At 39.7% G+C, this 22669-nt stretch overlaps 1 protein-coding gene across 1 annotated transcript in view; it reads right to left on the bottom strand.

The window, feature by feature from the left end:
- The window catches only part of TES (testin LIM domain protein), a 42505-nt gene extending 20856 nt beyond the window's left edge, over positions 1 to 21649 (bottom strand). The window contains exon 1 of the mRNA XM_036931543.2: positions 21471 to 21649. Coding sequence (XP_036787438.1) covers positions 21471 to 21497 — 27 coding nt within the window. The 5' untranslated portion in view covers positions 21498 to 21649. The remainder of the gene's footprint in view (positions 1 to 21470) is intronic.
- Positions 21650 to 22669: the final 1020 nt, after the last annotated feature.

Genomic DNA, 22669 nt, shown 5'->3' with positions numbered 1-22669 from the left:
AAATCTTACAGAATCTTATAAAATGCTTATAAAGTAGGCAATATTCTTTTCCATTTTAGAGATGACAACAAAAATTCAGAGAGGTTACAGAACTTAAGATCAAAGTGTTAATAAACAGTAGAGAAGAGGTTGAGTCCTGGTCTGTCTGACTCCGAGGCCTGTGTCTTAATGCTGTGGTGGGGACAAAGAGGAAGGACTATAGCCCTTATTACAGCAAAGCATTTTTTTCTTTATCATATTAAACAGTAATGCTTGGGAACTTACTGAGATACAATAAGCAGTTGAGGGAAGGTCACAAGAAAGCATTGTAAGCTCTTTCATTCAACTATTGATATTGGAGTAAAAAAAGATCAACCGGCTTTTTATCAGTTTATCAGCAAATCACCAGTGACCAGATTATTCTGTACTTAAACATCACATCAGTGACTGCTGACAAATTCATTACTGCCCAGTGCCTGGAGTAAGAGTTCAAGCCAGACAAGTAATAGTTTTTCTTCACTGGCACCTTTTGTAACTTTACCAAGTTGTGTTTGTCACTATGCAATCAAAACCACACTGCAACCTGTTCCTTGAAAGATCAGCCTGACCATGTCCTGAAGTTAAATGAAGCCCTTCCTTGTTTTCTGAAGAAAATTACCATATCCTCTTACCGTAACTAAGGCCATATTCAAAACCCTCTGGTCTACCAGACTGCTTAGGATAATTCACATTATTACTAAATCATACCAACCCAAGTACACTGTCAAGGCAATAAAAAAAATCTGCCCAGCATTAACTGAAGTTGCATCACCTTTGTTGTGTCTCCATTACAAATTTTCAAAAGAATTAGAATTCCCTGAATTGCATACTTTAACACTAGATGACACTTGTTTTAAAGGAATCAAACTGTTCTCTTGTCACTGATGATCACAGTTCACAGTATGGAAATAAAATGGGTTAAACAAAAGATAGAAAGGGACTGTTTATTTGAGTTTTCTGGTCTTTTGTAAGGAGTGTAATTAAAGAGTTTTCTCCATTACGATATCCAGAGTGAAATGAACAGGGAATCTAAAAAGGTGTATCCTTTTTCAAGCCATTTCTAGATTTCCATTACAGGAGAATTAACAATCCTGAATCCGCCTGGTATACAGATTTGCTTCATACTGTGTTCCATGCATCTCTTGCTAAACTCTGATCTCAAATGAAAATTAAGATTACATTTTTAAGATGTAATCATATAGCTTAGCTTAAATCAAATGCTTCTAAACTCTCTTGTATACAATTCACAGTAAGAAAATATTTTATCTCATGACAGAGAACAGGCACACACACATACAAATTTACGTGTGTATTAAGTGCACGTAAAACCCTGAAACAAAGATTTACTGGCTTAGATAATATCTGCAACTAAGAATGCATCCGCCTCTAAATTAATGGCCACTAAACAAATTCTTACCTGCCTTCTAATTTGAATCTCCTGGTCTGAGCAACACTGGCCCTAATAAAACACTGCAAACATATTGGAACAATACTATCTCATTCTCTTATTTCTGAGTGAAATTCGGAAACTCAGCTTGTATAGCTAGAGCGTCAATGCATCGGCAGAGATTTTATCTGAAGGCCGCAGCGTAGCTCACTGCTGATTCACAGTGTCAGCCTCGGGAAGCGACGAGTTGTTTACTTCTCACCTGCTATTTACCTTCTTAAAACGGTTAAGTTTATTTACTATAACTATTAGAACTGGTGGTGTTCCAGAACATCTACTCTTGTAAAGTGCACCACAAGTCTTCATACTAGGCAGGCCTGGCGTAAGGGATCAGGAACTAAGGTCCAGAGGAGAGATGATCTGCTCTGGTCACCCAGCTGGCCAGCAGCAAGCTAAGCTAGAACCAGGTACCTGGCTCAGCTCCACGGTGCTGCTGGGGCAGACCTCCTCTGCAAAGTGTCCGACGGGAGCCCTTTGTCTCCCAGGCATTATCTGGCTCATTTATGCTTCAAAAAAAGGACTAAGTCCCAAAGCCTCCTGCAGCACCCCTAAACGTAGATGACTTCTACAGTTTACAAAGAGAAAATCCGAACCTGTCAGGAAGGGTGGGTAAGCACTTCTGACAGAGTGATGGGTGACTAGAGCTGAGAGGAGGGGCAGCATCTCACTCAGCACAGTGGAGAAGGAAGTACATTCACAGCAGGGGCACCATATGCGTGGGCCTGTGGTGGAAGGGGGACGGGTAGAGCTGAGGACATCCTAGAGCATTTGAAAGGCCAGAGCGCCAGCGTTGTGGCAGGCCCAGTGGGTTTTCCCCTTTTCTTTTCCTATCCCCACGGAAGAAACAAGTGTTTGGCACGACGTCTTAGGCCACCAGGCGTAACAGAGGGAAAGGCATTCCCAGACAGAGGGTGACACTGCTGAGGAGAAGTGCTAGAGAAAAGCCAGGGAGGCAATGGGGGGGAAGGGATGTGGGAGCAAGACCCCCTCTCAGGCTCTGCGAGCCAAACTCCAGAGGGGTCCTCAGGGAGACCAGGAGACCCAACTCCCAGAAAGCAGTCATTCGAGAAAATGCCTGCAGCCTGCCCTGGAAAGCTCAGAAAGCTTTGCTCCAGTGCTCTCCACCCCCACTGGCCAGCCTTAGAAGACCAGCTTACTCTCCGTGCAGGCTCCTTGCTGCATGGAGTGTGACCACTGAAGAAAATGTCCCTCCCCACCCTTCCAAACACACACACTCTCATCTTCTCAAATGCTCAGACATAAAGAGTGAGGGGACTCTGAGAATATCACAGTGAGAGAACAAGGAAATGAAAGGGAGTAGAATGAGGTCAGGGCAATATGATACACTCTCTCCTGCTATAACCCACCAAAAGCTGCTCTAATTAAAAATAAACATACAAATGAACAAACTAACAAAAACCCAGAAACAGACTCATAAATAAAGGGAACAATCTGTAAGTTGCCAGAAGGGCTGGGGGTGGAGGGAGAGGTGAAATAAATGAAGGGGATCAAGAGATACAAACTCCCAGTTACAAAATAAATAAGTCATAGGCATACAGCATGGGGAATATAATCAGTAATATTGTAGTAACTTGGTATGGTGGTAGAGGGTAATCACACTTATCATGGTGAGCATTTTGTAATGTATATGAATGTCGAATCACTATGTTGTACACCTGAAAATATTGTTATGTCAACTATACCTCAATATAGATAGATATGCAAATGAGACACCTAGTTTTCAAAACCATTGTTAGCAGCTAAAACTAATTAGAGAGCATGGTTGACTGGCAATGAACTTATTTTCCTAGGGGAATTTCATTAAGAGTAATTATTTTTTATAGCTATAAGGGTGTACCTATAAAACTTAAACTTCCTTGGCAGCCAAGCATTGATGATCTCTAACTTATGCCACTTACTGGGTGGGAACTTCTTCCATATTTTTACCCTTTTATCAAGTTCTGTTAGGATAAAAAAGCACAATGCCACTCAAACTACTAAGAGATGTGGTTGACACACTAGTGTTTTCCCTAGTTTCAGACTGAATCACAATCTAAGAGTAATGTGTTCTCTAATCCTGTTAAATGCAGTTAATATGATAAAATTGCACAGGAGTAGACAAAGCTCTGTTGGTACAAAGCAAATCTCTTCTGCTTCTGCTCGCACCCAATTCAGGCACCTTGGTATCCACTGTCCTTCCCTCCACAAGTCAAATGTATTATATGAAGGAAAACAAACTAATTCTATTCTGTAGTAAAATGAGTTTCAGAGTCAGAGCTGCCCGAGGCAGTCTCTCAAAGGCTATTCCCAGACTTTGGGGGGCAGAGGTCACAGGAGCTGGGATTCTCAACTCTTCCTAGTCTCAGTTCAAGGGTCTGGAGCCCCATCTGCCCCAAAGGCTCAGCCAGTCTCTCCCCCTCCGCCACTTTGTGTCCAGGATTCCCCGAAGTCCAGGACTCAGAACTCCTCTCACTCTATCACCTTCCCTTTCTTTACCCTCAGCACACACGGCACCATCTGGTTAGGATCCTGCTTCCCTCAAGAGCCATGGTGTTGCTCTTAGACACACAGATTTTATGGGTTAGTCTCTGCCCAGGTGTCTGGATTCAAGAATTCTTGGCAAAGGGTAAGAACAGAGAAGGTGTTATTTATTTACTTAAGGATACCCAGGGTGTGTGCAGGGCTATGTGGGAGGGTATGGGGAGGGGAAAGGGAGTCACAAAAGTGTTAGCTAGCTCCTCAGCGAGGGCAGTCTAGCTGTTTAGAAAGTGAAGTAGATCCTTGAACTAATATCAACACCAAGATAAGTGTGCTCACATGTAATATATGTCATAAGAATTACCTATGCCAGGTATTAAGGAAATGATAGAGAATTACGTGACTAAACAGAGAACCATAAAAAATGTTGAAAGAGCACCGGAGGGGAGTCAGGAAAACTGGTCCCAAGTGTCACTGCCAAGTCCAATGATTCCAGAACTCATTTTTCTTCTCTGGGCCTCATCTAGATAATGAAGGAACTGAACTACATCAACTCTAAGATAACCTTCAGTTCTAAAATTTTGACTGCAAATTATGTTTCAGATTAACTTAAGTTTGTTATTTGGCATGGTCATCTGCTCAACATTTAAATACTAAATAGAAAATAATTATTTAGGAAAGCTAATATATAATTGGCTCTTAGATTTAGAATCATTTGGGGTCCAGTTTGCAAGAGCAATTTATACAGTATACATAAGAAACAAGTTTTCAGAGAGAGACACAGTTCTGCTTCATGTAATTACTTCAACAGCAACTGTGATACAGTATTCCCTACAGAGTCAAGCACTTGGTGCTGAAAAACACGTTTTTATAATAAGTGCACAGGTCCCAAAGCTGTCTACTTACTTCATGTAATTTTAGTAACACATTCTGGCCAGCGTCAATACAAGGATATGACAGATTAATTTCTCTTCTTCAGTGTCCAAGAAAGCAGATCCTTTGGATTGACTATATTTGGGAAACCTAGAGTCAGGCTTTAGGAAATCCTATCAAGGCCCTTTGAAAAAAAATAGAAATAACTCTATAATATTTATTCTGATTTCACTAGTCATAGACAAATAAGACTTTTTAAATATCCTTAACTGTAGGTTAAGTTCCAGATATTGAACTTATAGTCCTATGATCTGTGCCTCCAAACACTGCTCATCCCCTGCTTATTTTAGAGTAAGAAATGGGAATGGGATCAATTTCTCCATATTCATAATTTCAGGCAACCAGATAGGTTGGCAACATTTCAGGTGACCCTTGTGCCCCAGAGAAGGGTATTGAATGTCAGATACTTTAAAGAAAAAGGAAAGAAGGGTAGGAAACATCTGGTATTTCAAACATGGTCTGAGTTGATTTGGAGATAATTTGGATCTGGAAGATATTATGTAGTATTCAGGGTGAGATCATCTGATTCATGCTGTTTTCATAACCAAATTCCCCTCTGGAGTAAAGACTCATATGTGGTTACTAAACAAGCAAGTGTTACTAAGAATTCTTTAATCATCTTGGAATGAAGCTGACCAAGGTGGATTACATGAAATATATATTCTTTCTCTCTGTAGATGTCTGGTTACTACCTATTTTTATACTCTGTCTCTCTCTATATATACACACATACACACACTATGTTCATATTATACTCTTTAAGAAGCATTTTAGATCTCGGTCACATAAATGAATGTTCTGGACAAAGTAACTACATTTCTAAATACATGACTCTTCTCAACACATGGCTCTTTTAGAAACCTGGTATAATATGTGAAGTCCCTCTCACCTGAGTCAATATATTTTGATTAATCTGTGACATAAGATTTTAAATTGTTTTAAATTTTCAGTTCATTTCCTATTTCCCAGTCTCTACTAAGATTTGCAATACCCACCTGCCTCCCCCATGAAAAAAAGGTTAGGTTGCATAGGAAACCAGAATTAAATATAAACACAGAGGTATCCATCCACTTTTATATAGTTTGCCAAGTTTCTTAGGTGAGAATACAAAGAAATAATTTATTGTGATTAAGAGCTATTAATCATTCCTAACATAATTGCTGTATCTTTTTCTTTCCTCATAAGAAAAAAATTCCCATCTCTCACATATTTATATTTGAAATACATGAGGAAGAGTGAAGAAAAAACCATCATCACCCATCTGGTCACCCAAACTGGGGCCCAGAGGCCTCCTTATCCTTGTCTAGCCATGCTTACTATGCTCCAACTAGAGCTGATCTCTTTAAAAACTAATTTGTTCCCTCATCTCCACTCCATTGTTTGTGTTCAAATTTCTATCATGTCAACCTCGGACCACTCTCCAGACAGCTCCCTTTGTATGACGTCATATTGCTGCTTCCAAAATTATTTTAATAAAACATAAAAATGATTATAACATTCTCCTTGTTAGATGCTTTTAATGGGTTCAATGTATTTATTTCACATGTCTTCTTCGCATAGTAGAGAAGGCCCTTTTCAACCTGACAGGGCCTTGGCTCCTGCCCCTCCCTCCCTCACACACCTCTCTTCCCCTCCAGCCACACTGCTTTCCAGGTGAGCTTTTCCCTTTGCTGGATGGCATTCCCATTCTCCACCATCTGGAGAAATCCTACTCTCTGTAGATCCAATTCAGGGATACTATAATACCTTTTTTGAAGTATTCTCTGCAAAGTTCTTCTGAATTCCCATCAGCCTTGGTTCAGACTCTATTATTTAGTCCTTTTTTTTTACTATACTTTGACCATTAATACATCAGTTTTCCCCATTAGACTATGAGTCCATATTTGAATTTCCGATGCCTGCCACAAAGACTGATATTTATAGAAATGCCAAAAAGTTTTATTTGTTTAATACTTGTTTCAATTATCTAATGATATTTAACATAAAACCTTCCCCTCAAGGAACCACCATTGCTCTTCTCACACTCACACACACACACACACACACACACACACACACACAGCTCTGGCAAGGGTGGTGGTGATAATAATATGAGTAGCAAATATTTACTGACCACTTATTTTGCTGGGCACAGTTCTAAGATTTTTACATAGATTCTGTTAGTATTTACATGGATAGTACCAGGAAGAAATTATAGCAAAGAATTTTAAATTTGTCCAAGGCCAGTTGAATTTCAGAATGTGCATTCCTAACCACTAGTGCCTAAACAAAGTCATGAACACAGAAGACACTGGGTTAGAAAATATTTAGTAACCACTAGTGCCTAAACAAAGTCAGGAACACAGAAGACACTGGGTTAGAAAATATTTAGTAAGTTACTCTTTAAAAAACAAAGAAATAGAACTTTTAACTTGAAACTGCAGGAATATAGCTTGAGAATAGAATAATCAATTAAGGGTCTGAAGTTATCAATACCCTTCTCATCTAGAAACACATGAGAATGAAACCCTTCATTGCAGACTCTAGGATTCATTTTCACATCCCTTCAGCTTTTCAGTGCATGAGGTACAAAGCCAGAGGCTTACATGACTCCCTACCGTAAAATCCACTGGGAGCCAAGTGGACTGCCACCATATTGTTCACACATAGTAGTGAGTTACCATATAGATGACTGTGTTAGGAAAGAAAATGAAATATGTGGTCTTTCAGCCTAAGTAGTTTATAATAAATTCTATTCTGGAGGTACTGGGTCAATCTTCCTGGAATATTAGTGAATTAAATAGGTAACTCTCACCCAGTTAGCCCCTGCGTTTCTTACGGCAGTACCAGTATTAGGTAAATACAGGGACTGTCACCAAGGCAATTTATCTACTTTGGTCTGAGATGTAATCAGGTTGCAGCAGATTACCTAAGACTTCTATAACCTCAATAAACATGGTAATTAATATTTTTGACAAAGATCAGAAGTAGATCCTGCTGCTTTTTTCTAGAAATAATGAATTTTAGTTTTGGTAGGAATCTTGAAGAATTTCTAAATTATACTTTTTCTTAATGAGCACTGGTGGTTGTGAGGTGGAGGTAGTTGTAAAAATACTCCAACCACCATTTAAAAGAAGTTACTACCTGCCAAGCACAATAAATACATCATCTCTTTTAATTCTCAAGACAATGTATCAGAAAATGTTATCATCCCTATGTTATAAAGTGACTTAGATGAAATAAATTGCCAACTAAGACTGCCTAGCTAGCAAGTGGTAGTGCTGATATTTGAATCTTGGCATTTCTAACTCCAAATCGTGAGCTCTTAACTACAGAGTCACCATCTTTTTTCTCCAAAATGAGACTCTGAAGATGAGTAATGATTTAAATGAGTAATATTCCTCATTTGTAACTTCTCCAGAACAATAGATTTTGATCTGACAGACTGCCTACTCATCTCTGGCCAGAAGCTCCTCCTTCCTAGACGAAGCTGAGAGTGATTATAAGGAACCTGAATGTCTGTACACCAGCTGCATTAACATTGAAGACCCTGAGGTGCTTATTTACACACAGAAAAGGGCCCTCAAGAACAGGGTGTGAGTCAAAGAAAATCTCTAGGGTTCTGAGGCAAAACAGGTCTCTTCCAATGTTAGAGCAAGAGAAAAAATGTTTTAAAAGAAACAATGAAATACGAATGAACAAATTAAATCTAAAGGTTGAAAGATCTTTATTCAAATCATGAAGACTTATCACTAGTACTGAAAATTATTATATAGAATATTCCATACAATTATGTGGTAGCAGGGGTAATATGAGGCAAAAAGTGAAATAATTCTTTTCACTTTCCAAATCATTACATTTCTAGATTTATAATGGAAAATGTCTGTATTAGTAAAAAATTATCCCCAAAAAACTGAGGGGCAGAAAAGAACAGACATTTATCTCCTCACAGTTTCTGTGGGTCAGGCGGGCTAGGAGTGACTTAACTAGGTAGGCTGGTTCGAGGGCCTCTTCCAGGGCTATAGAGGTGGGCTAGGGCTGCCGTTATCTCAAGGCTTGAGTGGGGGGAGACCTACTTTAAAGCTCTCTCATATGGGTGCCTCAGGACACGGCAGCTGGCTGCCCCTAGAGCAGGTGATCCTAGGAAGAGTGAGAGCACCCAAGATGTCAGTTGTGATCTTTACTCTTGGAAGGGACAGATGATCACTTTCGCCATGTTGTGTTCTTTGGCAGCAATGGACCAGGTCCAGCCTGCACTCAAGGGGGTCATGGGGTATACACAAGGGTATGGCTTCTAGGAGTCAGGAATCAATGGAGGCCATATTAGAGGCTGCCTGCTACAACCTCTTTCCTGCTCTGATTTCAAATCCAAAGATTAAGTGATCTGTGACAAGACAGACATATTACAAAGGGAGGGGAAATAGGGTAAGCTTATCTACCACCCTTGCCTTTATATTTTTCCATTTCAAATATTTAATTTATAATAATAATTTAATTATGCCCCAAATGGGCATGATAAAACATAACTGTGCTCCTTCTTAATAAACACTCATATTCCCCTCAGTTTGTTAGCTGTTCACTCAGGCACAAACAGGAAACAATTCTCTAGAAGACAGGGTAGAATATTATTTTTTAGTCTCTAAGTCTTATTTTCTATCCATCTCATCATACATACACACTTGTGGACCAGAACACAAAATATCAGGAATAGCAAGAAATGTTAAGAACTATATTTAAGAGAAACTTTTCAAAATTTGTATGTTATAGTCCTCCTTACTGAAATAGATTAAAAATGAAAAAAGAAAGAAATATACTTCTTTCTGATATCAGAATGCAAATAAACTTGATTCAAATTAGGTAGTATTATAGTCAGAAGTTCCTAACTATTTTTCCAGTACTTACTACCTATCCAAAACCTAATGTATTTTCACAGTATTATAAGAGCCAAAAGAATTGAGATATTTTTTAAAAAGAAAAAAATATGCACTATTTTATGTAAGCAAATGATATGAAGAAACGTGTTCCTATTCAGCTTAGGCTGGTTCCTTCTAACCATTTTTCAAACTGACTACTATAAAAATTTGTATACCATTGTGTAAAGGAATTTGAGATGTTCACCAATAAAATACCTCTTCTGTGGATTTTACTCAAAAAAGGTCTCTTCCTGAGCTTGTTACTCTGAGAAAGACAATACGTGCTATAAAAATGTCACAACTAGCAGGCTAGGATTGCTGCTGAAATGGCTTCTTAACTAGGTTTGGCTAAGCTCTGGCTCCGTGGAGAGACTTTGCAATGGCGTGTACTTTTTATACACAGCCCTCAAGGCCTCTCGACTACTAGCTATAAAAGGGATTTTCAAGACCTGATTCCAAAAGGCATCTGTAGGAGTTCCTTAAAAGAACTTAGATCATGACAAACGATGCTAATGTAAGCTGCTATTCGTGCCACCAACTCCTCAGCTAGGCTCTAGGGTGGAGACCACCTATAGCTGTATACTGAGAGGCCTTTATTAAGACTCTTTATATCCCCAAACTTAAAGACCACCATCATTTTTGCCAGGCCTAAGGGCTACAGTATTATTTCTTTGGGAGTAACCGATTATAACAGATGATGAGGGTGTGAGGAGGGTGACTGTACAACTAAGTGATTTATTGCCACTAATTCTTACGTAATCAGAGTACACGCAGGAAAGAGGACAATACAGGTGCATTTTCACAGAGTGGAGAATGAAGGGGAAGGCCTGTGGCTCTGGCTGAGATAACCATTGCAGCGGCTGCCCAGGGGAGTAGGAGAATCCAAGGGAATTTGGAGACTAAAGTCCAGGGCAGAGAAGGCACAGAAAGCAGGGGGAGGGGGAGGTACAAAAAAGACAATCTTCTCGCTTTCCACTTTTGCCCAGGATTGGCATTGAGGGACATTTAGAGCAAGAACAGTCTTACTTTAGGAATCTTGGAAACTAAGGAAGGGAGAGATACAGGGAACCCTACTGCCAGATACTTTATGCTTATTTACTTATTGCCTAGCCTTTTCACACCATCTCTTACTCTGGAAAAAATAAATGATGTTTACATGGTGTGCTATGTAAACATAAGAGACTTAACTAAGATTCCCATCTTCTGATTTTTGATCTATTACAGAGTGGTTTGTATTCATATGCTTTTTATTCTATATTTAAACTATAGCTCAAGGACTTCCCCACTACAAAAGGTACACACAGACATCATTTTAGATTTGCCTAGGGTCCCAGAGAAATAGACAACTTTCAAAATATGCCTCATAACCAGGATCAAATAGCAGTTGCAGATTAATTTTTCTTTATTTTGATGGAAAAACAAGCAGATATCAAAATTAGATTTGCCTAGATTACAAAGAGGGCCCATTCTTAAGCAACAAGTGGTGTCAGGAAAGCTACAGTGTTCTGGCTCTTTATTCTTAAATATGTACAGAGGGCTACAAAGGTAAGAAGAATGAGAAAAGCTTCTCTAAGACCCTCATAGCTTTCACTGTGGGAGGAGAGAAGGCTTATATCCTAGCAATAGAGGGGCTGTAAACTATCACTTGTTGCCTAACAAACCACCCTTAGGGCCACAGTGACTTAAAATAACACCACTTATTATGTAATTTCTGATCATGATATTCTGCTCACGCTTCCTCAGTTTACACCATGGACTGGGTTTAGCTGGATGGTTCCTTCGGTCAGAACTGGGCTCACTGTACCTTGCAGGCCAGCTAAGGACAGTTGGTCTAGGCAAGACCTCTGTTCCATAGGGTCTCTCATCCTCCAGTAGGCTGGGTGAGGCTAGTTCACACGGTAGCAGAGGGTTCTAAGAAAGCAGTTAGAAGCAAACAAGACCTCTTGAGGTTTGAGCATGGAGCATACAACATCACTTGCACCACAGCCTACTGGCAGTCCAGATTCAGAGGGTAGGAAAATAGATTCTGTTCCTTAATGGGAAGTGCTGCAAAGAATTGTGGTCCATTTTGCAATCTGCCACAAAAACTCAAGACATTCTATCCAAGAAAACATACCCATTCTCTATACTGGACCATTATACCCATTCCCTTACCCAGTAGGGTCTAACACATAACATCATTTAAATATTTGTGGAATCTATTTTCAATTTGTTACAGTATTTAAAAGGTTAGATTTTGTTAAGTCCTCTTAAAATCCTTTGGCAACTCGCCATATTCTGGAGAAATGAGTTCTACATAGCTTCATGTGGGGATCACATGACCTGGCTGGAATCAATTTGGAGAAATCCAAGTCTCAAAGCTAACTAAAGAGTGACTAGATTGAAAAAATGACCCTCTAACATAGGGGATACTACAAGGTTTATTTTCCTTTATAGTTTTTCAGAGGAACCAAACACTACCCTGCTTTGAAATATCAGCAATCATACTGTGCAGAGTGTCTTCTCAGAACACACACTTGATACATGAGAGGTATTCAAAAAGTATACTTAAACCCCCAAAATTCAACAATCCCACTATAGGACATGTGGTAGGCTGAAGTAATGATCCCAACTGTTCATTTCCAGGTAATAAGGAGTATTAAACATCCACACCCTGGTCATAGCCTCACAATCACAAATTTAGACTTCTCTCCTTGACCTTGAGCTTGGGCATGTGACTGCTGTGGCACAAACAGAGGATTAAAATGTGCTCCTGCAGTGAGGCATATCCTCCAGTACTCCAAACTTTTGCTTAAGGAATCTGATGATCTAAGGATGATGAAAGATATGTGTAGCTAATGCGGTCCCAACTCAACAGCTTGTAGCCAAGCCCAGCCTATATCAGCTAGACCCCAGTGTGAAATTTCCTTCTCTACCTCAAAAGATGACAGTGCATTCAATGAGAATCAAAATTAGGATAGAGATACGGATCCTCAGCAGTCAGCTAGGCTCCTGGACTAGCTCATTGACACACTTCCTCAATGCAAGCTGGTAACCTAGAAAAATTACACATCTCTCCAGATCGTGTCATGCATCTTGGCTTCATTTTAGAAGATCAAACTGGAAATGCTAACGGTGTGAATACCAAGGCTTTACTGATTTTTCACAGCCATATTCCTTTGGTTCATGCTATTTACTCTTCCTGGAATGCCTTTTTTCCTTAACGAGACCTTACTTATCCTGTAGGGGTTAGTTTGAATGTTGTTTCCCCCATAAAATATTCCCAATCTACCCAATCAAAATTACTCCTGCTTCTGAGACTTCATAACAGTTGTTTGTGTTCCTACTTCACCACTCAAAGTGTGACAGTCTGTGAACTGTTGCGTACTAGTCTGTGATGAGATATATAAAGAAACTGAGAGTAAGCAATGAGGAAATATTAAGCAATTTGACAGTAATTTATGTCTGATATACTTAATGATTTTTAAACTGGCATGTATTCATTTTTTCTTTTAGTAATTCATTTTTATTATGTTTTTAAAAATAATCAGCCCATAACAGATTCAGAGTTTGTAAAAACTTGTTCCTTACCACAGGTATTTTGAACATTGTCTTATAGCACTTATTTCATTCTACCCAGCATTATAGTTAACTTAAATATCTGTCTTTCCCACTAGCTAGCTTGCCTGCCTGCCAGCCTTCCCTCTTTTATCTACCAAAGTTGACATCTCAGTTGCTTGGGGGAATACAAGCTCAACAGGTGATATTGATAGAAATGGAGTTTAGATTCTGGACTCTTAGATTTAAACTGCCCTTTTAATAATCTCTATGAAAGACCAAGAGTAACTTTGTTTTATTTAACCCCAAATTATTTTTATCATAGACTAGTACCCAATAAAGGAAAGGATGGATCCTTTACTTTGTGACTCAATCTGTCAAGACTTTCATGACCTTCACTCACAGAAACAAAAACACCTGCATGATCACTTCTGCAATGAAGCATGGTATCACTTTATCTTCAAACAAAGCAAGGACAAGTTCACTGTAGCTACAGACTTACTAACGGCATCCATGCCAAGGCATTTGTACTAGGCTTTAAGTCTCTTTCTTGCTAGGCTCACTGTTTAGATAAGAAGCTATACAACAGACACCCTGCAACTTCTCTTTGTATGGTTTTCAGAAAGTTACTACAATAAACACAGGCTGAATCATGTGTGACTTGAGGATGACCCAACCTTGCAGAGATCAAATATATTTATGTAGTATTAGCCTTGCTATCATTTGGCAGCTGAGATTCTCGGCAGTCCTCACAGCCTGGCTTCTCAAACTCTAACCCAACCAGTCCCACGTTCTTAGCAGACTACCTAAGGATCACAGTTATTGGTGACCTTAAACGGGGGTCTTCTCCTTATTTAAACATGACCAAAATAAAAACTGCAATACCTGGAATCAACTAATTTTTACAGCCATGTACTCAGTGTGACAGAAACATGAAATAATTCCACAGCACTGTTCCCAAATTATACCTACTGAGTTTCTTGTGGTTCTTTCTTCTGTCACCTTCTGTTCATATTTTTGTCACAACCAATGCATTGAGATTATAATGGTTTGTTGAAAAGGAAGGAAGGAAAAAGCAATTAAGTCATTTTTGGGTCAGGGCATGAACATGCATTAGAAAATTATCGTTATGCATACTCTTATCTAATTCCTCATTATTTAAAAAGAAATTAGGTAGATTGTATACTTAGGGGAAAAAAAGGTGAAACTACTCTAAATATGACTGGAGCTTTTTACAGGAAAGTCAAAACTTGGAGAGCTCAAAAGCATAACCTCTAAATGTGATCTTGTAATAACAGTACTTAAGGCAAATTTTAATACATGGGTATTTACTTAGAGAGCAGGGATGAACTTAACAAGTACCAGATTATTTTTCAAATTTTAAAAATTAGGTTTTGAAACCTGTTCCCAATTTGGTTAGTTTTTTTCTCCATTTTCCTCTCCTCCAAAAAGTTGATTTCATAATTCACTATTTATATAAGGTTCCCTGAACATCACCACCTTGTAAAAAGCAATTTCCTGTAAGTACTGCATATATATTAATGATCTAATAAAAATTTTTTAAAAATCAGCTTCGTGACGGTAGTTGCCAAACAAAAATTAGTAATGACTGCAAACAGGAACACAACCCAGGAATGACTCTTGTAGGCCATTTGTAATCAGAAAGAAGATTAGTTTGTGTACTTTAAGGTGTAAGATTGTAACTATTATAGTCTTATCAGCTTATGAGCTTTTTCACATTCTAATACATAAAATCTGCTTTCTCATTTCTTTTCCACTTGCCATTACTTAATATAATGAAGTAAGAATCCCTAATTATAAAGTTTGCAAAACCAGAAACCAATGGTAGGAATCACGATGAAAACTGCCCATTCTGTTAGAAATCTAGTGCACTGAAGACCTGTATAGAGTTCACTGATGGGTATAATCCCAGTTGTGCTTACTTTTGATCATCTGTCACTTACTTTCATTTACTTTTTTTGCTCTATCATTCCTCTCAATAGTGTAAGTTCAGTGACACAAGGTGCCTTGTCTTTTCTGTTCATACTATACCCACAGTCTAGAACAGTGCTTGGCACATAAAGTACTCACATAGTTTTTAAATGAATCAACTTATTTTGAGAGAGATAACTTTTAGACAATAAAGGCTCCATTATTTTTCATTTTCCTGTAATTACATACCAAGGGAAGTGATACATCATGACTAGGCTTATTTGACCCATGCTAATAGAGCAGTTTATAATGCCTTTGAAGCTTCATACTACAGATTTAAATTAATTAAACTTAATGTATTCAAATATCCCACAAATATAAAAAATGTGAACTAATTAAGTAAAAACAAGTTGAAAAATAGCTAAGATTTATGAAAAAAATTGTTTATAGGCTTCTTCATGGAATTCACAGAAGTATATAACATATACTATGCCATTTCATTAAAATCATACAGATCTATATATTCTTGGCTTGTGTGATTTTTAAGCACTGTGGAACATTATTGTATTTGGTAGACTATTGATAATATTTTCCAAAGTCCAAAAGAGTCATAGGGTTTGAAGAAATCACTTGGTTTCCCTATTGATTTTTCTATATATGGAAACTGAGATCCATAGGGCCCAACATCACAAAATTAAGTGGACCCAGATCTACTGACTCAGGCCAGAGTGACTGTACCACCATGCTGATAAACAGAAGTGAGAAAGCTGATAACACTACGGGAATCTTTCCACACACTACAGCTCATTATGTACACTGGGCACTTACTGACCTTTTCTAATTTGTGGACACACTGTGGTGATTTGGTTTGTAAATAGCTTGTATTCAAATTGACATGGGGCCAAACTGTATTGCTACTTACAGCTATTAGAAAAAGAACATAGGAAATAGTCCTCTTTTACCAATTTATCATTCTCTTTGTACTAAGTAGCCCCCTCAGAGTAACCCTTGCTCTCTGATGGTCCGTGATGTTAATTTCATGCTCACAATGCTGGTATCACTCTGGAGCTCAGTGAGAGCCTCACAAAATAGTTGATGATTTTGGTGTTCCCCATAGCTTCTCAATAAATCTTCTTGTATGCAGAATGGGAAATTTAAAAGGCCAACAACAAAGACAGTTCTACCAGCATTGAATTAAAAAAAAATTGTTAACTGCTCTATTAGCTATTCTGTCTGTCATTCCAGTGGCACTTTGAGCACTTTGCTGCTAGGGGAAAGAAAGAGTTAGCCTACCATGCTATGTTTAAGTCTATCTATCAGCAGGTAGAACAGACTCTTGTACAGCCCAGCCAACAGGGCCTCTATACAGTTCTAGATGTCACTGGTTGAAATCCCAAAGCAGAGAGCCAAATGCAGGGTCACTATAGCTCAGGACTACACTACGTAGTTAGAAGGCAGCATTATCATTGTTCCAAACAAAAACTGGGAAGTTGAAGTAGTCCTAGAAGATATGGTCCAGAATATTACTGGAGCTAATGGAATTTCTTTGCTTTTAAAAGTCTCTCAGAAGTTCCTTTTCACATTACTTTTACTTTGTTTAGAATTTCTCTCTGTCCAAAAGAGACCAATGGCAACTTATATTAAAGGGCAAACATACAGCATGGATGAAGTATAAATAAAATATAGAAAGCCGGTAAGGTGGTAATTTTATTGGAAAGGAAATTATATTTCTCCAATATAATTTCTTCAAACAAATAAAAACATTGAAATGTACTTCAGGTTATTTCTCTTTTTACATTTGGGTAATTCACCCAGCATATATTTAGTGAGCAAGGCAAGGATGTAAAAGGACCCTGAGGCTAAGTGGCATGATGCAAGAATATGGATTCTGAAGACTATGGTTCAAGATCATAGCTAGGCTCTGCCAGTTTCAGATTAACCTGTCTAAGCCTCAGGTTCTTTATCCTTAAAATGAGCCTAAATTCTACTTCATAAACTGGCTATGAACAGCAAATAAAATGGCTTTGCAAGTATAAATAGGATATGAATACACTGATCAAGAAACTTGCAATCTAGGTAAGAAGAAATTTATAATCTAGAGTGAGAACGTGATATGTGTACTGAGATTACAGATTACACATTTTGGGAATTGAGAAGAAAGGAATTTTGCATCTAACTAGGAACAAGAAATCTTTTCTGGAGAATGGTGCATGGTGAGTGTCTTGAAGGATGAGTAATTAGTACTGTAGAAGAACAATTGAATTCAAGGGGTGAGGCAATGGTACACAGCTAATAGCCCACTGAGATATAAATTGCCAATTCTATTTCATAGGAGAGCATAAGGAACAAAATCAATAGAAACCCTACTACAGTTCTATTCAAACCAATATTCAGGGCAAGTTAGAGAAAGTGACTTTTCATATCCAATTAATTTAATGAATCACACCATGGATTAGATGAGATAAAAGCCCAGCTGAGGACCACTTTACTTTCTTCTGTACTTGTTCTGAGAGACAAAGTAACTAACTGCCTCTAAGGCAAAGCCCTGGAACTACCTTGTCCTCCCATTACCCCCAGCCTTGCCAATGATTCTCGCAGCAAGAATGGCTTCAAGCAGAGAATCCAACTGTAGATTTGACCATCCAGGTCGCCATTTACTTGCTGTCTCCACTTCAATCAGGGGCCACCTAAGATAAAAGGCTCATTCCAATTTCTAACAGAAATCTTTGTGGTTCAGTACTCTTTCCAACTGCAATTACTTGTTTTCAGTCTATTTTTTTGCCTAATGACAGAAACTTTTAAAACAAATCTGTATGCTGAGAAAGGGGATGTTCAGTGCTATGTTATCTTTAAAGTGCATCTCATCTTTTCAAAATAAAATTAAAGAAACAAAGAGTCCTAAGGAAAACATGCACAGCATTAGGAAGGATCAAAAGACAGAGGTTAGAAAGGGGACAAAAAAATGAATAAGGTGTAAAATTAAAAGCCCTGCAGCAATTCCAAGCAGCATAAAGGAAATTACTGGAGTTCTCTTTCTCTCTGGTATGTTTTTAAAGGGGAAAAAAAAGTGATTCTCATGGGAGAGTAACACAGAAAGGAAAGAGGAAAACAGCTGGCTGGGGGCCATGATTTACCATTCACCACAAAATGAGACTCTGTTTCTGCTTCTCAAAGGCCATTGTTTTTTTCCAAGCAGACATGAGCTTTACTTACACAAAGTCACTTATAATGAAGAGCCCTACGACATAAGGAAGAGATCTAGATGAATAGCTGAGAAGACAGGGCAAAGACAAAGAAGTCAAATTCTACTCTAAAGTATTATTAAAACAAAAACTCTGTATAACCAAACTAGCTCTCACATCCTAGCAACAGTTTGCTTACTTCAAACAAAACAAAATGTGGCCAAGCCAAGTCTAATTATAAAAATCCCTTGTCTTTGTAATGATGGGTTTTAACTGGTAATTAATCCAAATCTGTGCAAATGATGTGGACACCAAGTTACTTTATAAACCAACAATCCTATACCAGTATCGTCCCCCTAGGTTGTTGAGGAATGAAAACAACCCTCTTTAATTCTTATTTCATGGACCGCTAATGGAAAAAAAAAGTAACATTTTTCATGTGCCTGAGTAAAATTCCTTATGAAGTCAAGAGAGAAGGAAAAATGCCACCTATCTTAAAACAGCAGTCAAATATAGTTTTATTTAAATGGTTGTGTCGCTGTTCCAACTTCCAACCTGGCTTTTTTAAAGGTACTTTCAAACTACTACTGTTCCTGTACATCCAAGTCAACAAAAAGGGAAACCTGAAAACAATCATGCTAGCAAAATACGATGCGAAAGCTCTGCTAGTAGCTCAGAGATAATATTGGAATGCTTCCTTCTGGTGTGTTAGAAAACAATTTCTAAAGCGAATGAAGTTTCTTTTTTAAATTATGGCTCAGACTATGAAATGTATTCCTGGGACCTCCAAACTTTTTATACCGGGAAACTTTCTGTCGAATCCACAGAACATCAAGTCCGTCAAGGGTCCTACACAGAGAGGGTATGGTTTATGGGTGGCAATCCAATTGGACATCTTTGGGGTCTTTTAGTAGTTTCCAATTTACCGGTTGAAGACTCTGTCCTGAGAATCACTAGCGATGACAAGGTAGTGAAAAGTGTTTCTTACTGTCATGGGAGTGTCTATAAAAGTTTTAAATTTATGTCATGCTTTTACTTCAGGGTGGGGGGAGGAAAAGGGTAAGGTTGTTGGTTGAAAAGATAACTTTTTAAAGTAAAGGAGAAATGAAGGAGAAAACTTAAACCATTTATCAGGGGCATTATTTATCATAATCCACATTTTGTAACTAAGGGAGTTGTTCATAAATAACGTCTGGATTTTTCCCTTGCAAGCACATTTAATTCTCAACTTTGGACTTTCTCCCTCAGAATTACTAATCTCAAGTAATGTGAAAACCACTTTTGGATACTGACTTTTTTTTTTTCCTTCTAAGTATGCTTTATTTTTCAGAGCGTTTTCAGATTCACAGCAAAATTGAGCAGAAAGTACAGAGTTCCCATATCACCATACCCACCAAAGCCTCCGCCAGTATCAATATCCTACATTGTTACACCTGATGAACCTACACTGACACATCGGTATCCGCCATAGTCCATAGTTTGTATTGCGGTTCACTGTTGGTGTTGCTCATTTTATGGGTTTTGATATATATTTAATGACATGTATCTACTATTAGGGTAGCATACAATAATAATTTCACTGCCCTAAAAAATCCTCTGTGCTTCGCCTATTCATCCCTCCCATCTCCCAAAGGATACTGAATCAATATTTATAAGGATGGTCAAGACCCCCAAAATTTTAGGTAAGTACTAAATGAAGTAGCTCTTAGCCACTTGAAAAACAAAATAATCAGAGTTCATGAACAAAAAGCTAACTAAGCAGCAAACAAAATGCTTCCCTACTGGCAAGCAAGATTAACAAAAAAATATTAGTGTCATTTAAAAGCAGAGAAAAGAATAAGAAGCCAAACAGGAAGAGAATATAATAATGCAATCATACTACTCTTAGAATTTATATTTCTCTGTTCTTGGATTCCCTTTTGAGGGCCGGTTCTAGTCAAAGGGACTAAGTGCTTTCCCCATTGCAAGGTTTTCTTTTTCAAAAGCTTCCTAAACCAGTAATCTGCATTTGCACACATTTTCAAAAATCCAATTCTGGGCATGAAACAGAATTAATGCTCAAGTCAGGAACTCTGACTTTGGAAGATGAAATAATAGCAATACTGGCAATGGGCAAGAGAAGAAAATTTGGTTCTCTCTACTATTTTCCCTTTTCTCTGCAAAACTTCCTTCCCTATTTGATAAGGGAGAGCTAGCTTAAATTTACTGCAAAGTGAATATACCCAATCTCTGGAATGAGGCCTTTCATACAGAAAGTTACACTGGATTATGACATCAGCATTCCCTCTGAGTCACAGTTTGGTCCCCACCTCTTTCATCCAGGCGATGTGAGGCTCCCACAACCTGGATGTCGCTCAGAAGTCCTGAGTCCTGACGCCCAGGGGGCAGCCAGGCGGGGAAAACCTCCTAGCGCTAAAATACTGGTGGCTTTCGCCCTTTGGGACTGGCTGCCTAAGAGAAAGAACGTTTTCTTTGGGAGATAACTCTCTAAGAGGAGACAGTGCTTTGAAGTCAAGTAATGAATGACAAAAAACAAAAATCAACACATTTCACGTTATCACCAGCCGCGGGTGCAAAGGAAGTGCATTAAATCAGCACTCACTTTAGAGAGCCTCGAGCAGCCAAGCTGGTGAGGGAGGAGGTCTGAGCTGTCAAAGTCACATCAGTGCCCCTAAACCACAAAAGCTTAATAAAGTTGAACTTCCTGAGATAGAAAGAAGTGTCACAGTCTAGCCCGAACTCGCCCTGCCTTCATCCGTTTCTTTTAGGGAGGCACAGGCGCAGCGGAAACACCCTAAGGAAAGTTCCAAACACCTCCAACCGCGGGACGCGGTCAGACGGGGAGACCTGTCCTGCGCCGCACTCGCTCGCGAGCCAGCCTCTCCGTCGCTCCCGAGTTTCAGGAGTTAGCGGGGCGGCCCGGCACCGGTCTGCGGAGGGGCGCGCACCCGGGCTCGGGGATGGAGCCCCGGAGTTTCACCGCCGCGGGCCGCCGGGGGGCGGCGCCCCGCGCAGGTGAAGCGGCTGCTGCCCGCCGCCCACGCCCCTTACCTTCTTCACTTTGGCCTCCAGATCCATGTTTGTGCGTGAGAGGGGACCCTCCTCGCGTCCTGGATCCCACGCCTGCCCTCCGGCTTCGCTGCGGGTACCGGGGGGATCTGCCGGGACTCGGGCGCCGCCGTCCCGGCCACTCAACCCTGCGCAGTTAAACTTCCGCCACCCAGTCAGCCGCAGCCTCCCTGCGGCGGGGCCTGGGAACAAAGAGGCCCAGGCAGCCAATGGCAGCCGGGCAGCGCCGGCAGCCGCCAATCACCGAGCGCCGCACGCACCTTCGGGGCTTAAGCGGGGCTCGGGCAAGGTGAGGGGCGGGGCCGCGTCCGGGGCGGGGCCCTCAAGAGCGCGCTCCGGTAACCGGCCTGTGTTCTGCGGACGCCCCGGGCGTCCCCCTCGGGAAAACCTGGGGCCAGGACTGCCTCCAGCTGAAGACGAGCAAGAGCTCTTTGCATTCCAGCAGTGTGTACCTGTGTTTGCCCGGACCTTCGATATGTGTCCCCGGGAGTATTTATCCCACTCCCAGTTTCGTGGTTAATTTCAAGGCAAAGAGAAAGGAGATTGTGGAGGTCGTTAGGGATCCCTATGATGAGCTTTGCACCCTGACTTCATTAATGAGTTGTGGAGACGGCCTTTTTTCAAATGTTTTTCTCTCTAGCCCCAAGCACTGGAAAGGAACCTCTCCTCACAGCCCAAACGTCAATGAAGATGGTTATATATAGATTTCCTGAGCATTCCATTAAACAGGGATGATGTGAGTCACTTAAGAGACAAGCTGTGTCATTCCTTTGGAGGTATTTACCCTTTGTACCTGCTTAATGAAACGGTCTGAGGCTGCTCACGTGTCTCATGCTTGCATGAAGCAGTTTCATCGATATAACAAGCAGCACCGTAGCACCAGAGCTGGATCCATTTCACCACCTCGTGCAGGAGCCATTGCAGTGAATGCCGTCAGATTGGTGCATCTGGAAGGGATCCTAGGGATTTATTGAGTCTTGCTGCCTCATTTTTTCAGGGACCTGAGGACCCTAGCAGTGCAGAGACCTGCCCAATATCTTAGTCTATTGGGAGCAGAACTTGTGCTTAACGAGTCTTTAAGCAAATCTCCAGCACATCTGGGACTGTAAACACAGCATTTTGACTAAGTAAAAGAAAAGAATGCATTTCTTTTTCAGTTTGTGGTAATGATAAAAAATTAT

This window comes from Manis pentadactyla, chromosome 7, assembly GCF_030020395.1.
Source record: "Manis pentadactyla isolate mManPen7 chromosome 7, mManPen7.hap1, whole genome shotgun sequence".
In the NCBI taxonomy this organism is placed as follows: Eukaryota; Metazoa; Chordata; class Mammalia; order Pholidota; family Manidae; genus Manis; species Manis pentadactyla.
This window is presented reverse-complemented; position numbering and strand designations above follow the sequence as displayed.